Here is an 18,602-nt window from a genome sequence, read left to right on the forward strand (position 1 = left end):
TGGAAGGATGAAGAATTCAGTATACTTAGTGTCACTTCTCAACACTGTTGTCTGTGATACCAGCTTGATGCATGTGGATTTTAAGGAATTAATACCCCTGTATTGAAAAATTGGTGTTTGGAGTGTATAGAAGTCAGTAATTTTTACTAGAATGAAAATGACACTCATTTATGTCTTGGAAGACAGTGCTATAGAGATTGAAGTTTGGAAGCCAGTGTCTGTTACGAAGAGGAGATGATCAGTAAAATTTTCTTCTTTATCATTATGGAGATTTACTTGATTGATAACAACATACAGCTAGTACATAGTCCTTACTTAAGGTTAGCTTTGGGTGGGTAGAATACAGTATTTGAACGCTGTAGACCTAAGCTATGAAACTATGAACTGGATTGAGTGTTCATCAAAATATTTGGTTAAACATCTTAATTTAGATTCTTATAGACAGCCCAAGACAGTGGATACGGTAGGATGCGGTTCAATATTTGCTAGTGGATCATTCTCTTATTCTGATTGTTTAACCTTCTGCGTGCTAAGCAACCTTGCTAAGCTCTAACATAGTTTATCAACAGCTAATTTTTGCATTATTTAGCTGTGTTAGCCTAACTGAGACCAGTATTGCAAAATCATAATTCACTGAACTATCAACAACTATAAGCCGTGCTTCTGGAGGTGCATATATGTTTGCAGAACTGGACTGTATTAACATTATCAAAAAGGCAGAAACAATGAATTCTTTTATACTTATTTTGCATAAGATAAGGCTGTCAGGTTCCTCCTAAAACATGTGAGTGATGTCCCTTGACATAAGTGAAATTTTTATTCAAATATGCTTAATCTTTGAATCATTGCTGGAATTTCACTGTGACATGCATTTGTTCTGCACATGTAAGGCAGATTGTATTTGAGTAACAGTTTCTCGTTGCAGAGACTTGCCTCATGTAAGTTCCTGAGTTCACTATTGCAAATGAATTTATTCACAGCCTTGTTATGTCTAAGAGGAACTAAGACACAAATATGGTTCTGATAAACACATATAGTGAAAATTATCCTCTGAAAGTGGTGTCTGTGTGGCCAAAACTTCTTGTTCTGGTGGAGTAAATCCTCTTATTTTACGTACCACAGTTTATGATAGTGGCATTATATTATTTAACTTTTTCAGAGAAAAACAGAATTAGCTGCAACATTTCAGCTATATTGTTCTTCAGCATTTTTTCATGTTTTAAGGATGTTAATTCAGATTTGTTAATTTATGAGTTGAAAATTATTTCTTTATTTTTCTTTTTTAGGAATTCAGTCATAAAGCCACGCTCTTAAAGAACGGAAAGATCAGAACCAGTAAGAGTCAAATACTGCAGAATCCAGTTCAGTGGGTTAAAGACCTACTAGGAAGTGATATTTCTGTGACATGGAAGTATGTGTGGAATAAGGTAGGCCTGATTTTTCTCCCCAAAATAGCAATAATAAATGGCAATAACAAATTTCACTAATTTGGATCTCCTTACTGTTCTTGAAGCAAAAGAGGGTACAAGCCTGAATTTTAGAAAGTCTTCTTACTCTTAATGAATAAGCAGCAAAGAAAGAGCTACATAGCTGTAGCTGTACAGTGATGAACTAGTCATGAGTGTTGAGAGAATGTGGAATGCCCACTTGGTAAACTATCAGTGCTTTGAAAGAGGATTCGAAAGATGATCAGTTTCAAAGATGATTAAGAGACTGACAGAAAAAGCTGAAAGGTAGTTAGAATAAAAAGGAGCAAGCTTATTGAAACATCAGGATGTCAGGGGCAAATGTTGCAAAAATAGTGACAGAGTTTAGAGGGCTTTGCAAATGGGTTTTATTATGCTTTTTTTAATTTAGAATTCAAATTAGGAGAATTTCTGCTTGATCTTGACAGACGCAGATTAGACTGTTAAGTGCATAAACTCAGTTTTAGAAGAAAAGTGAAATTCTTATACCTATCAGAAAAAACACTAATTAAAATGACCAGTTATCCATTTAGATTTGTTTGTACAGGTTACATATCTTGGGACACAGTTGTCAAAATTTCTTGTTGAAGAAGTGTCAGTTTCTAGTGACCTGGAATTAACATCACAAGAAAGAGAGCCTTTAGGTATGTACCACTTAAAATCTAATGTTCGCCATGACTGAAAGCAGCAGAAAGTGATTTCTAAAGAGCTTAAATTCCAAAATTCCTCTATTGCTTTCTGATTTTTTCTGGGCTACATCCTTATCACAGGTCTTGGGCTTGAAAAATAAATAGTGCCAGAACTTACACATGGTCTCTAAGGAAGTATGCTTCTTTTCTTCCATAAATTGGTTGTGTGAAGAGAATAATTACTAATGACTTGGTTGCTATGTAAAAAATATTTATGTAACATTTTATATTAAAAATATTTAATATATAAAGTGAAGTTTTTAATAAGTTAATTTAATACTTTTGTAATCTTTTGGAAACTCAGATACACCAGCATAAGTTTTCATCACATGTACATCTTAAAATCACATTAAATAATCTGTGTTGATGGAAATTCCCATATGCCCAAGCAACAGTAATAACTAGGGGGATATTTTATTCTCTAAAAATAGTCATAAGAAACAAAATGTATTGGTAGGACAAAATTACATTGAATATTTTTTTCAGAACTGCCCAGCAGACTTAAGAACTTCAGCCTACTTTTGATAAGTAATGTTTGCCCAGGGAAACCCAAGTCCCTTTGATGGCCAGCTGCACTTGGAGTCTGCAAAGCTTTTGGGCTTTTGTGATTGGTTCTGTTAATTTGATGAGACACTGCACCTCACGTGAACTGGTATATCAGGCTTGGTCTGTTCTTAACATACTAAAAGTAAATGAAAAGGTAGTAATTTAAAATAACTAATTTGATATTCAGACTGCCATGTTCTCCTGGTATTTGCTTCATGCTAAGGGCATCCAGATGATGAGTTTACATTGCCCTGCTTCAGTAACTTAGGTTTATACCAGGTGTAAGTGACTTAAAAATGGATTTAGTCTCCTAACGCTTTTGCATATTTCACTAGTTCTTGTAAATTATTCCTCTCATGGAAAATTTATGATAAACATTGTAACTTCTAAAACAGAGAAATCCATTTATTCAAACAATACTCTTGCAAATAGAAATCAGCCTGAAGATCAATAAGTGGGTTTTTTACACTGTTTTTCACAAATAGCTCAGGGTAATCTGGGAAACAGTATTTAAAGAAGTTTTTTTGTCATGCGTCATTTAGGATCACAGTAATGCCTAACTGTTAGCCCTAGGTGAGAAATTGAGGGAGGGAAAGCCAAAGCGTTCTCATTTTCAGTTCCATTTCAGATACTATAAGGCCAGATATATAGTAGGAAATTAAACAGTGTCTTAAATCATTCCAGAAGAGGATTAACCTGCATGGTTGTATTTTGAGAACACCTGTGGGCATTGGGCAGCTCCTGAATAGTTTCCAGGCCCAGTTCAGGAGTTAGCTTGTTCCAATGGCTGTTCCCAAAGGGCACTCAGCCTGCAGCCAGCCTGCTTGAAAGCACAGGAAAGTTTGCTGGTGTGGATGTGAGCTATTCTGTGCCACTTGCCTGGGGACTTTCCCAGGCACTCTTTTATCTTTTTAATATACTTACAGCCTGTGTGTATTTTATAGAAGCTTATCCTGCTTTTGTAAAGAGTCAGTCTTCTTTTTTTCTTTCTGTATTAATGAATTGAATTTTTTCTGTGCATCCCAGAGCATCATTAAAAAAGAGGACTGGGGCCTGATAATTTCAGCATTTTTGGAGGAGAATGCTATTATTTTAAATACCTCTCCCCCACACTCCTTCCAGCTTCCCATATCTTAGCTCAGTGTTCATTGAGCTACTGTGTGAAGAGGATGGGGAAGTGGAAATAAAATGATACAGGCAGTGGCTGTATCTAGCCATCTTTGAACAGAAAGAAGCAGCTACCGCTGAACTTTGTATAGAGCCCAATTTAGGAAGCATGTCCTAAGAACCTCTACGAAATCAAGGTGCCTAGGCAAGACAGGTGAAGGAGTTGCTGTTCTGTGGCTGCCAGCATAAGAAATGTCCTAGCTTTTCAGCTTGATTGAGATTAAGGTGCTTCCAGGTTTGTATAGCAGCAGATTTTTAGGTACCTGAGGAATGTTAATGCAAAAAACTTGAAGAGCCCATGAAGTAAAGCAGTTCCAGACCAATGCAGGTATTTAACAGAAGCTTTAAAGATTGCAATTCTGGAATTAGTCATCTAAATCCTAACTAAATTTCACTTTATTGTCCCTTCTTTGAGTCTGAACCTTTAGTCTCTTTTAGGATCGCACTAGCAGAAGGCAGGAATATTAAAGTCTGAGTGAGAACTAAACATTAAGAAAATAAACGGTACTTTTAGACTGTCTGTATGTAGGAAAGCAGAAGAAACAGTGATAATACGGTTTGGAATTTATTCCTCTGTGCCTTCTGATACATGTAATGATGACATAATGTTTGCTAAAAATGACCAAGAATAACAAGGATTCAGAAGCAGATGTCAGCTGAAGAGCAGATGTCAGCTGCAGAGCAGATGTTCGTGTTAGGTATTTCACATTGAGATTCCAGCAAAGTGGCTTAAAATAAAAGCATATCCAGTTGTTACAGTAAGCGTGTTATGTACATGCATTTTTCAGATTGCTATTTCAGGAAGATGGTCTTTGGAAAAAGGCATGACTAGTGCAATTCTTGTGCTCTGGCAATCCCTTACTGCCTTTAATAACTATTAGCCACCTGTAAAGATCAGAACAACTCTTGCTCACCGTTAGTTCATGAAAGACCCCAAAGTTGTTTGGAATAAAGAGTGTTTTCAAGGGAATCCAGATGATTTCTTAATGGCTGAACCATGGGAGCTGTTTCAGAAGGTTTATGTTAGTATTATGTCAGGTATCTAGCATAAAATGAGCAGCAGAGCTCAATAAGGTTGCATGAAAGCAAATGAGAATAGTTTTGCTGTGATCATATGTGATACCATATGTTTCCTTGAGACAAGCAGTGAAACATGTCTATTTAGTAGGCTACTTTTCAAGTTAAATTTGCATGGCATCTAATGTAATTTTGCCAAGGAAGACATATATTTTTTTAAAAAAAGAATGCCTCAATCATCTTACAGCAGCTACGGCTGTGTTGGTAAAGGAGCAGAGGAAAGTCTGCCCTTATATGTGTTAGGTGGTGTAAGGCTAAATGAAAATTTTAGCGTTTACCTTTAAGAAAAATAAAGTGTAAATAAAGTAAATAAAGTGTAACTGCATTAAACCATTAAACCGCCAGTGTTAAACAATACTGTTTGTTCTTAGAACAAAGTTGTCTTGATCTTTTTGTGCTTTCAGGGAATAATTTTATCATGAGGGACCCCAACAACTGCAACCAGCACCATCAGAGTCCTGGTACAGTCGCCATTGCTCAGCCTCTTGGGAGCTTTAACCTGAGTAATATGCAGCCAAAAACCCCATCCTTGCCACAAACAGAAGTTGTGAAAACATTGCTGTGCACTGAAAGAGAAGCAGCTGTTATCAGAGAATTTAAGAGTAAGATTTTTTTAACTGCCTAGAAAACCTAATGGTGGGTGCAAGGGCTATACAACAGGTACAAAAGGAAAAAGAAAGTAGGTGGCATGGAATTGATTTGTGTGGGGGAGAGAAAGAGTGCTGGGGAAAAATGGTGACTGCTGATGGGTTGGATTGATCTAAATGACCCAATAATGGAGGTTTTCAGAGCTCAGTATGTTCAACTTTCCTATGTCCAAATTAGAAACATTTTGTTATTTTGATGTAGTTAACAAAATAACTCCATATCATTTGAAGTACTCAGTTAAATGTCTCCACAAAATAATAGCATAGACAAATGTCTTCTGGGTGTAGATGGACAAATATCGTACAAAAGCATTGCCGAATAATCTCATATAATCTAATTTAAAGGAAAAAGTGGAAGTGTTCCTGAAGATGCTCTAATCTTTGTGGGGCTGACTGAGCTTGTAACTTTGTATTTTCAGTATTACATTTTTATGTTGATTGCACATTAAACCCTATCTGTAATATTCATACAATTTGAGCAGTCCTTACTGCACTTTGACCTGGTATTTTTGCCTCTGCCACCTTTCATTACACTACAGAGGAGTGACCCTGATCGACCACAGTGCAACATCAGAGTGGTTAGCTCAAACCCCCACTGTGCCCCATGTCAGGTAGCACTTTGCACTGAAATGGGTAACAGTGCTGAGTCAGGTCTGCTGTGGGAGACAATAAGGAGCAAGTCAGAGGTGAAGTGCCTAATCAGTGTCAGCCATTGTAAATTGAAAGTGTATCCACACTATAAAGCAATTCTTTATGCTTCTGGAAGTCTATACATAGGCGCTGCAGCTACAGTGCAAAGGATTAAGTAAACCCTGGAGCTGAGGATCCTCTGCAGAAAAAGCTTTGTTATCCCACTTCTTTTTTTTTTTTCTTTTTTTTAATCGAAGCAAATAGAATTAGTATCTCAAATGCCAGGGCAGAATGTTTGGAGTGAGGTGGTCTTTAAAGCTACAAAAAATAGATTGAGTAGTAGATTGTATTCACATTTATGTGTCAAAAAAGCCAGGCTGAACTGCTGTTTGATATGAATTGAAAAGTTACGCAGGTTATGGCTCATAGGAGTTATGTTTGTCTGCTGAACAGATGAACAGCCACATTCATGTTTTCTCAAATATAGTTACTAGTTATAGTTCTGCTTACCAAGATAATGGTCTTGTAGCATGTATGGTCCTTCCCACCCTATTATCTGAGTGCGCAATCCTGTCTGGGAACTGTTATAGCAAGAGTGTAGAGTCATTTTGTAGCCAAAGGTAACCACTAACAGACAGTGGGGATTATGCAAAATTAAAGATTCATAATGCAATAAAAATTAATAAATTAGACATTTACATAAATGCTGTTCCATGTATACATTTTTTTTTTTATATCTACTACAACTACCCTGTTAATTGAAGGAAGAAACTGCTTAACATGCAGTATAACCTTTAAAAAATTTAACCACGAGCCCAGTTTCCACATCTCAAGCTTATAGAACCCAAAGCTTTTGCATCCAGTTCTGAGAAGCTTTTCAGGTTTCATAGTCTGACCAAAAATATTTTTGAAAGTAAACTACGAAAAGCAAACTCCTACTTAAGGAGGAAATTCCTTTAAAAACAAGTGCCTCAGGGTGAGTATTTCATTGAGTCTCTTAAATGAAGCTTTGGAAGTGCCACGAGAAGCCTCATAGCCCATAGATGGATTTGCTGTATTTGTTTGCCCTCTACATTTGTTTCCAAAGAACCAGTCAGATACACAGTGCCATTGCTGCTTTACTTCATGCTAAATAAATTCTGAATGTAAAGCTCAACTGTATAAATTGGCTTTTAACTAGTTTACTTTCTGGGCTTCACTGGTCTTGGAAAATGATAGAAGAGTAATTAATTTCAGTTTTCTTGCTAGGCAATCTTATCTTCTTGTCTTGTGCACCAGTACAAAGTTGTGATGCTGAAACTGCTGACTTGGCAGGACAATATTTAAACCTAGATGAATTGCTCCAGTAGAATGAAACCAAGCTATTAAGTATTTCAATACCTCCTAGATAGCTGTAAAATTGGGCTTCTAATAAACATTGCATGTACGTTTTTGCAAGAATCTTCCATTAGACTTCAAATTGTAAACTCCTCAGAGGAAGGATCTCATATATGTCTTTGAAATGGTTGAAGATATTACTTTGGTATGAGTCCAAACAACATATCCAGCCCATTGTAGTATATTTTTCCTGCAAAATTTTTAAAGCTCCATGTAATTAGAATGCAAAGAAATGTTACCTGTTCTTGAAAGCTTGCAATATATTTTGTGCTGCATAGTACTCCAGTTCAGACCCCCAAATTCTGCTTAGGCTTAGACCATTATGTCAGAAACTACTTTAACTGGAAAACTCTACTATTCTTATCTTCATGTTTTTGGAGGAAAGCTGGAAAAGATGATGGATGTCGTTCAGTGATTAAAAACTCAAGATGTAAACTAAGAACCCCAAGTTTAAATGTCGTTATTTTTTTAACAAAATGACGTGACTTAAAGGAGCTCGATTGTGTGTATCTGAATTTTTTTGATTGGATATTATTAAAGTAGTGGCTCATCATCACCATCAATAATGACAATAATAATATTGAAGAGGAGAAGTATTTGGAAGTGTTTGAAAGAAAAACAAACCACAAAAAAAACCCCAAAAACCAAAACCCCCACAAAAACAAAACCCTAGCATCTAATATATGTATTTTCCTTGTTACTGATAGCAGAATATTCATCAGCTACCCAATGTTCCCATTTATGTGATTGTAAAAGACAGGGAGATGAACTATATATTCTTTGTATTTTGTACTTCGGAAGCAAAATGAGATTGTAGATAAATACTTCTATCCATTATCTTTTTCCATCTCAGACGTATCTCAAGATGCAGCTATTACACTGTTTTCTCTCCTTTATGGCTTGCAGACAAAATATTTAAAAGTATTTTCCAGTACTTTAAAGTTCCAGGCATTTGCTTTAGGTAGTTACATACTTTACAAAGAAGCACATAGATCTGTCAGCAGAATTTACAAAGCTGTATTTTCCAGTAACTTTGCATACCATGACTGAAGTATAGGCTTCCTCCATCTGCACACTCTTCCTTTCCAACATCCTCTACCTCCTACTAGAGCCACGAAGATGATTAAGGGAGTGGAACATCTCCCTTATGAGGAGAGGCTGAGGGAGCTGGGTCTCTTTAGCTTAGAGAAGAGGAGACTGAGGGGTGACCTCATTAATGTTTTTAAATATGTAAAGGGCAAGTGTCATGAGGATGGAGCCAGGCTCTTCTCAGTGACATCCCTTGACAGGACAAGGGGCAATGGGTGCAAGCTGGAACACAGGAGGTTCCACACAAATATGAGGAAAACTTCTTTACGGTGAGGGTGACCGAACACTGGAACAGGCTGCCCAGAGAGGTTGTGGAGTCTCCTTCTCTGGAGACATTCAAAACCCGCCTGGATGCGTTCCTGTGTGATATGGTCTAGGCAATCCTGCTCCGGCAGGGGGATTGGACTAGACGATCTTTCGAGGTCCCTTCCAATCCCTAACATTCTGTGATTCTGTGATTCTGTGATACTATTATTTGGCACTCAGCAAGGTAGAAGGTAGAATGTCATGTGACTGACTGAGTTGAGCTGTGTGGCCAGCAAGAGCCAAACAAAATTCACTTTTTAGGAGGCCAAAAACAAACAAAAAAAAGAAAGCAGCAGCTCTGAAGGATTATCATAGAATCATAGAATGCTTTCAGTTGGAAGGGACCTTAAAGATCATCTAGTTCCAACCCCCCTGCCATGGGCAGGGACACCTTCCACCAGACTAGGTGGCTCAAAGCTCCGTCCAGCCTGGCCTTGAACATTGCCAGGGAGGGGGCATCCACAGCTTCTCTGGGCAACCTGTTCCAGTGTCTCACCACCCTCACGGGAAAGAATTTCTTCCTAATATCTAATCTAAATCTACCCTCTTTCAGTTTAAAGCCATTCCTCCTCGTCCTGTCACTACATGCCCTTGTAAAAAGTCCCTCCCCAGCTTTCCCGTAGGCTCCCCTTAGGTACGGGAAGGCTGCTAGAAGATCTCCCAGGAGCATTCTCTTCTCCAGGCTGAACAACCCCAACTGGCTTAGCCTCTCTTCATAGGAGAGGTGCTCCAGCCCCCTGATCATCTTCGTGGCCCTCCTCTGGACTTGTTCCAACAGCTCCATGTCCTTCTTATTTTGGGGGCCCCACAGACGGATGCAGTACTCTAGGCGGCGTCTCACGAGAGTGGAGTAGAGGGGCAGAATCACTTCCCTCGACCTGCTGGACACGCTTCTTTTGATACAGCCCAGGATACAATTGGCCAGGTCATGCTGAGCTTCTCATCAACCATCAGCCCAAGTCCTTCTCCTCAGGGCTGCTCTCAATCCATTCTCCACACAGCCTGTACTTGTGCTTGGGATTGTCCCAACCCACATGCAGGACCTTGCACTTGGCCTTGTTGAACTTCATGTGGTTTGCACAGGCCCACCTCTCAAGCCTGTCAAGGTCCCTCTGGATGACATCCCTTCCCTCCAGCATGTCGACCACACTGCACAGCTTGGTGTCGTCGGCAAACTTGCTGAGCATGCACTCAATCCCACTGTCCATGTCGCCGAAAAAGATGTTAAACAAACAGGACCGGGCCCAATACCGACCCCTGAGGAACGCCACTCATCACTGGTGTCCACTTGGACATCAAGCCGTTGACCGTAACTCTTTGAGTGTGACCATCTAGCCAATTCCTTATCTACTGAGTGTTCTATCTGTCAAGTCCATGTCTCTCCAATTTAGAGACAAGGATGTCATGCGGGACAGTGTCACATGCTTTGCACAAGTCCAGGTAGATGATATCAGTTGCTCTTCCCCTATCTACCAGTGCTGTAACCCTGTCATAGGCCACCAAGTTTGTCAGGCATGATTTGCCCTTGGTGAAGCCATGCTGGCTGTCACCAATCACCTCCTTGATTTCCGTGTGCTTTAGTATAGTTTCCAGGAGGATCTGCTCCATGATCTTGCCAGGCACACAGGTGAGACTGACTGGCCTGTAGTTCCCCGGGTCTTCCTTTTTTCTCTTCTTAAAAGTGGTGCTTATGTTTCCCCTTTTCCAGTCAGTGGGAACTTCACCGGACTGCCACGACTTCTCAAAAATGATGGATAGTGGCTTAGCAACTACATGCTATGAGAGCCAATTCTAATAATTTAATGTCTGTGTTTCTTACCTGTCTGTCATTTTTTTCTGAAACTAGCAAATCACTTCAAAAGTAACTAGGTGACAGTGTGATTCACAAAACCATAGACTAATGTAGGTTAGATGGGGCCTCTGGAGGTCCTTAGTCTAGCCTCCTGTTCAAAGTAGGACTAACTTCCAAGTTAGATAAGGTTGCTTAGTGCCCTTGTCCAGTCAGATTCTGAGTATCTTCAAGGATGGACATTCCACAACATCTCCGTACAACATATTCATGTGCTTAACCATGCTTATGGTGATTTTTTTTCCCCATATATCTAGTTGAAATCTTGCTTGCTAAAACTTGTGACCATTGACTCTTTTTTTGGCGTACAGAAGCTTTATTTCCTTAAGAAGCCTGGCTAAAAGGGAGTGAAGTGACTCCTAGTCGAGATGTTTAAACACTGGCTTTCTGGCCTTTTTACTTTGTGAAACAAGTTGTAAAGGAAATCCTTTGATAACTGACCCATCTTTTTAATTCATCAGCTGCACTATAACATTTTCATCTGCTTTGGTGGTCCCATGGAGACTGAGAGAAGACTAAGACAAACAGAACTGTTGTAGATAATCTTCCTAGAGCACATCTGTCTTTTCTTATCTTACTTATCAAAGCAATATATGAAAGGCAATGTGATAAACAGCAGGCTTCAAGAGACAGTAGCTTCAGCTGCTGCATTGCTTGAAACAGAGGAGACAAACTTTTTTGACAGCATGCTCTGGTAATGTCAAATGAAAGCATTTAGGAGACTACCTGATGATCCTAACTTGGTGAGCATTCAGATTATATCACACTTCTATCTTATTTTTTTTCAGGAGTGACTTTTAACAAATTTGAGACAAAGCTTCTAAACAAAACAACTCAGTCTTTAAATCACCACATGATAATACGCTAGGAGAAGGCTCTAGAAATTGTTGTGAGGCTGTACATAAAGCCTACCGAATGAGTCACAGCTCATGTAGATTTTGCCACTGCATGAAAAACATGAGCTATTGGTTTTTCTATCAAATAGCTGTTCTGACCTGAGCTGAAACTTGATTTGTACTTTGTCTTCTCTTTCTTTCAATCTGTTACAGCTGTGCTATGAAGTATGTGGTCATTATAATCCATTAGGTAGCTTCCAAACGGAAATGATTGATTTATTTAATAAGATTTTATAAATAACCTTTGATTTTTTTTCAAAGGGTCATAACTACCAATGCAAAAAATGCAGTGTGCATAATTTAGGATCACTTGATAAATTCATTCCTGGGGAAAAAGCACTTTCAAAATCGGGATGGGGGTGACACAGAGGATCACAAAGCAATTAGCCAAAATCCCTCCTGGCCTATATCTTTTAGGAGATGGACACCTTAACTTCAGGTGTCTGACTGGCATGGTACATCTGGTTGTTAGAAAAAGATCACTCCTTATTGATTGGTTTGTAAAGGCAGAGATCTTGGACTCCAGCATTCACAGGAGGAAAAAAGAATTAAGATCTGCATCACGTGAAGTGAATCAAGAACTGTGGAGAGACCTGGAGAAAAGCAAAGGCATTTTGAGGGGGAAAAAAAATAAAATAAATTACCAGGAAAGCATCATATTTTGTCAGACAAAAATCTAGTCTTACAATGACAATCTGTCCAGAGGCATCTCTTTTTCCAAGATACCAGGTCTTGATCAGCTGAAAGAAAAGTTGTTTTCAAAATTCCCACTAGCATGGGGAGAATTCGTGTGCCTAAATTCAGTAAGAGCCTTTTAAAGAGGCAGAGGATCCAAAAACGTTGTTTATGCGAGGCGCTGGCTGTCATTTCCAAGGTCTTACTTGGTCTGAATGGACAATGCCTGTTGGGACCACTGGATTGTGACTGGTCTTCTCTGTTTCGAAGTTCTTGAGAGGAGTGTGTATAAGGCTCAAGAAACTTGAAAGCTCTTAAGACAGATTTTTGTTCTAAATACTCCCTTGTGGCACTCAAGATTAAATGCTGTCACCTTTAAATGTGTTGTTCTTAGATCGTCTCTATGCTTACGCATCTGTAGCCTACGTCTACGCTAGCTGCAGTGAACCAGATCCATTTGAGTCGGAAGAGTAACATCTCCTGTGACTTGGCCACAGATACTGCAAATCAGTTTTGCTTTCCCTCCGATGTGATAATAATCTTTACCTGTTTTACGGAAGTATCGAAACTGGATTTACTGATACCTGTAAATTGACTCAAATATGTTGCTTAAACTGCAAGAACATTTAAATTCCTTTTACAAATAAATTACACAAGTAATATAGTTATAAAATGCTTAACCATATCTCCGGATAGTTCCAGCACTTTCTTGCTTGGAAAAAATAAGGATGATACTGGTGGTATAGCTGTATCAGGGACTTTTTTCATGATCAGAGAATGGTGACTCTGCACAGAAGTGTCAGTCTTTTGTGACTAGCCTTTATGCAACTGGAGATTCTAATCTCACATTTATATATTTGCACCACTAACAGGAATTCTCCTTAAATACAATGTTCAGGTTCCTAGCAGCCACAGAGACAAGGTCTTGTAAAACTGTAAACAATGGAAACACAAGTTGAAACACAATTTAGAGTGGTTTCAAAACTATAAAGCTAAAATAGTTGCCAACAAATACAGAAAAGCTGTTGGCAAGCAGGATGGAAAAAGTACCAAGAGACACTTGTGTTTTCCCTAGATTTATGTGGAAAAAAAGCTCATTCTGATATTGATACTGATTGATACTTTACCTTATAGTTCATGAAGATGGCAGAAAATTGAGAGCACCTAACAGGACAGCAAGGGTAGGAAAGCAGAGAAAGACCCTGCCTGTGTCTGTCTTACCTTACTAAGCTTTTGTCTGTACCTGAGGCACTAAGATGGGTTTTGGATAGCAGTATGGGATCCTTTCTCCACTACTTACAGCCTGTAAGCTGCCAATCCTTTGTAAGGGGATGAGATTTAACAGGCAGCAAAAGGGAGAAAGAAAACATCAAAGTGGGTATTGAAAGATTAAAATAATAGTATGTAAAGGAAGAGAGAAAAGGGAAAAGGAATTGAGAAAGAAAAATGGAAATGGGAGGGACATTAGTCAGCTGTGTCAGAATGTGGAGGAAGAAACACAGGGACTGATGTTCAAATACTGATCCATCCCTACTTGGGAAAAAATTATTGTCTATGGATATAGAAACTTATATCAAACACTGATGTCAGAACTGAGGACAGCTTTGAGATGTATAAATTACTGTGCTTTTGCTAATTGTTGGCTGTTACCTAAAATTACTGAAAAGCAGAGATTAGAGAGAGTAAAGATTTTAACTATTCACTCAGGTAAAGTTGTGTTTCTGGTAGAATGCTGATATTTAATCTACAAAATCTTAATTCAATAGGTAAAACATTAATTTGACCCAAAGGAATCAACAAAGAAAGCTGTCAACTGCTGGAAAAAAGTTATTTCAATAGATTTATTTGATCATATCTTTATTACACTTTCAAATTTGAGTTGAGAATTTTTAGTAAATAAGTTAGAATATTGCAGTGAGAGTGCTGAGAGGAGCATTTCCAAAGAAAGAAAGTAATGTCTTTTCTCCAATTATGATCTCTCAAAACAGAATGTTAAATGAACTTCCAACTTTGCAAAGAAATTTTCCTGTACTTACATACAAAATATGGACATTTCAGAATGAAAAAGCTTTTTTAAACAAAATGGGTTGAGGTCCTGCCTGTCGTGTTGCTGTAGACTCAGTATTAATGACAATGTTTCAGCTCAGTTTCTGCCAGTTTATTTTATAAAAAAAATTCCCAGCCTTACTTTTAAATCATTTTTACCTGAAGGTGTCCTTAAAACTATTTTGGGACTTTCCATCCAAGCATTACTATTTATGCCCTTTGAAACATTGCTTACAGGTAAGCGTGTAAGTTGGCTGCTTCTGCTGTGACTGACCGCTGTTTCATAAGTGATAAAGACTGTGTGAGGAGCGTTGTGATGTAATTTCTCGGGTGGGACTTGCATTCAGCCCCTCCATCTTTGTTGTAGTCCAAGATGCTTAAATATGCCCTGGACACCAGATCATGCTTTTTTTCCCGCTGTGTGCTATGTTACGGCACAGGCATACTGAAGATGTACTGAGGGTGTAAGGTACTGAATGCAGCATCTGTTCTCACTGGAGTCAGAAGTTTTGGTGTGGATGTCACAGGTGTGGAACAACATACATCCTCACGCACAAGACTCTGTATTTGCGTTTCTGAACACAGACCTCTGGCTTCTGATAGCAATTTGCCGCTTTGCTGCTTTGGGTGGTGAGCTCGTGGAAATCAGGAGATGGCAGGGAAATCCTCATTGAGACATGGAGTTAAAAGGTCTAATACCCACAGGATATACTGATTGTTTTAGCATTGGGACCTACCAATGTTGTCAGTTCCGTGGATATATTTTGCCTTTTGGAATCGGTGTAGGTGACACAACTGTAAAACTGTGGTAACAGAGAAAGACAAACTCTTGGGATGGCACATGGTAGCCCAGAGATAAGTGCAAGCAAAATGACCAACTGCTGTCACTTCAAACATGTTTTTTCTGCATTTTGGCAAGGATTTATCTTGACTGATCTAATAATCCTGGAGCACCTATCCTATTTTGCTTCTCAGGACACTTGAATGGTGTCTGAACACTGGTTTTTGTGGGCTTTTCTTTAAAAAAAAACCAAAACAAGACCATCCCTACTTTCATGACATCCCTCCCTCTCTTGATAACATCTGGTACATGTGACAGTTCTGCTCTCACTGGCAGTTTCTGTGTTGGGCTGGTTGTGGCAGCTCAGCAGCTCTAATATTTTGTGCAAGGGTACTGAAGGGGGAAAGTGTGGACAAAAGATGAACAAAAGCAAGTAACTCTGAAAACTACAGTTCCAAGTGGCTTTTTGAAGTCTGTGCTGTTACAGAGAAAATGTCTTGTAACATTTGTTACTGCTGGATCTTTACAGTGATACTTTGTTACTGATTTTAACAGTGAAAACTGAAAGTTCAGCTTCTCCTGCACCAACAAAAGTGCCTTAAGTTTATGCATTGCAATAGTCGCTTCAGTCCAACAGATATTTAAATATTGCAAATACTCATTGTTCAGTCCTGCAATTTCTAGTATACAGGTGTACGCCTTCCTTTTTATATAGTCCTTTTGGGACTGTAGGAAGGGCATTCCCTGTGAGAGGGATTCCTTAATTTGGGGGAAGTACGCTAAACTTACCCCTTTGTGGACATAATACGTGAAGAGCAACTGCATTCTCCTGTTATATAACTGGGAGTGGCCAGGACGGTTGACTCACCCTGAGCACCACGCCATGTAGTACGGCCCTTGTCTCTCTGAAGTCTGAGCCCCAGTGAGAGATACCGATGACTGGGGTCTTATGCTACAAGATTCCTAGGACACATTACAGATTCCTAGGGATTGCTAATGCTTACATGGTTCTAACGAGCTGTTTACACCTCTCTAGATCATAGAACCAGTGATTGCTTTCCAGTACTCTAATATACACTCTGTAATCATTTTCATTCATTTTTAACAGGCTCTTCTGTCCAGTTCAGCACAGTGGAAAGTCTGACACGTTTTCTTCAGTTCAGTGAGGTAGTAATGGTACGCAAAGAGGAGTTTCTACCATGCCCTGTAATGGAAAAGCACTGGAATTTCTACAAAGGATGTGAAGATTTTGGATTCTAAAGACTTCTTGAGTGCTAACAGTTTTTTCTTGTCACTTAAAAGTAAACATTTGAGCTTTTAGAACTAAGTGCTTTGTTACTGTCATTTTGATAAATCATTTGCCCAGCGCTTGGAATGGACTGAAAGATTGATTGGGTAAATGAGGAACAGGGAAGTACTTTGTAGCAGGTGAGGTTAACTGTCAATATTGAATTTGCACCGTAAGATTAAGGAATGGGGAAGTAGACAAGGACTGTTATACACTGGTGCTCATTGTGAATTATATTCAAGGCTGATAACTTTGTCTGAAATTCCACTAATTTCAGTGGCTGCCTTTGCTTGATGGGGCTGCACAGAACCGGGTAGGTATCAACACTGATGGTCACTTCCTACACCTAAACCTGGAACCGCTCTGCCTGAGCATGTGCTATCAGAAATGGCTGCACATGTTTGTGTGATAATGTAAGCTGTTAGGTTAGCTGAAAAATCAAGATGGGCACTTTGAAAATCACCAGCAGCTTTGCTTTACGTGGCATGGATATATAGAAACATTTGAGAAGGGGGCAGGTGCTAGGAGAGGTTGAAAGAGGAATCTTAGCCATTGGAAGTGCTCAGGGAAATTCTGTTTGTGTTCCAGCTAAGTCTTTCTTATAGGCAGAAAATGTGCAGGCGTATGGCAGGGAATGCAGTTAGCCTGTTTGTGGAACACAAATTTTACTATCTATCTAACAACATCTTAGGTATCTATCTAACAACATCCCGATCTCTGGAGGATTTGTATTTGTTTTAATTTTACAATGTGTGAATGCCTCAGTAGTATATTTGTAACACATTTGACTGTCATGAGAGTTATCTGCATTCAAAATGGCATTCTTGCTCTTTCATTCTCTGGATTATAAGAAGAGATGAAATAATAGCACCTGCTACCCCTAACTCCATTGAATGGGATGAGAAATATCTCCTGTCAATACATAACAACCTCAGCTAGCTATTTGGAGTGTGAAGAGCTGTTCTGCAGAGATTTGATTAGTGTCTTAAACAGAAGTGGTTTAGGGAAGAGAGAGGGGTCTGATGTGCAGAGAGCTAATGCAGTCCCCTAGGATGCATGAGCAATCATAGCCTGATGGGCTGTAAGGATAAAGAAATGCAAACTGTCTGGAAGTCAAAAAAGTTAAAGGCTACTGAGTGACAGGTATTCTGTAAAGGTCACTTTCTGCAAAGAAAAGAGCAATCTCACAGCTGCAGCAGCAAAACAAATCTGAAGGCATATTGATTTTAAGGAAATGTTCATGCAAATACTGCACTTCCAGTTTCATTGAAAAGTGAAAGACTTTTGACTGTTAAAATGACTACTGAATTACTTACACATTTGACATTTTTTTCTTTGTTACAAGATGTCTAATAAAATTCATGTAGAAAAACCTTGAGGACTTGACAGTAGTACTTTTAGTCCATTATATTAATGTGATTACATGACCTAAGGCAATCCTAAGATTCAGTGACAAAAAATCTGAGTGATTCAAGCTGGGCAAAGAGGTAAAAATGCAAAGTGTTACATGAAAACCACTGTCTCTTACTGACACTATATGTAAAAGCAAGCTACCAGAGTTTTTTTCAGTATTTATATTGTACACAAGCATCTTGAGAAAGGTGTTAGCTTGACAATGTATGTTTTAATATGACTGACAAATGTAGGATTGTGCTTCCCAAGTCTTCTTACAACTGGGAATTTTCCATCTTCTCCCTACTGGAATCTTTTTCTTCGTGTAAAGATCTATTAAGAGATGGCAAAAAGTCATACCATCATGAATAGGGTGTTTTGTTTTCTCTGTTTAAATTTATGCTTTCTAAGGATACTTTTGTATAAAAATAGAAGCTGTTATCACAGGTTGAAGATAGGCAGCTGTTAGTGATCCTGACTACAGCAGAGTAATAAAGCTTCTGCTCACAAGTGGCAAATGGCAAGCGTTAGTCCTCCCAGCCCCTCCTGCTCCTTTCATGATTCAGTTCTTTTACTTAGTAAATGCCTTCTCCACTTTTAGGCTGTGAGTTAGCACATATTTTGTGTGGTGCAGGCTAAAGTAAAAAAGACATAAAATGCAAAGAATACAAACCCGCTGGC

General features: G+C 38.8%; 1 protein-coding gene across 1 annotated transcript in view; it reads left to right on the forward strand.

Annotated features, from left to right (window-relative positions):
- ANKRD31 (ankyrin repeat domain 31) overlaps positions 1–17,740 on the forward strand; it is a 73,606-nt gene extending 55,866 nt beyond the window's left edge. Inside the window, exons 23-26 of the mRNA XM_068423370.1 lie at positions 1,287–1,427; positions 2,014–2,110; positions 5,350–5,547; positions 16,350–17,740. Of these exons, the coding sequence (XP_068279471.1) occupies positions 1,287–1,427; positions 2,014–2,110; positions 5,350–5,547; positions 16,350–16,501 (588 nt within the window). The 3' untranslated portion in view covers positions 16,502–17,740. The remainder of the gene's footprint in view (positions 1–1,286; positions 1,428–2,013; positions 2,111–5,349; positions 5,548–16,349) is intronic.
- The last annotated feature ends 862 nt before the right edge of the window (positions 17,741–18,602 follow it).

Source organism: Nyctibius grandis, chromosome Z (assembly GCF_013368605.1).
Source record: "Nyctibius grandis isolate bNycGra1 chromosome Z, bNycGra1.pri, whole genome shotgun sequence".
NCBI lineage: Eukaryota > Metazoa > Chordata > Aves > Nyctibiiformes > Nyctibiidae > Nyctibius > Nyctibius grandis.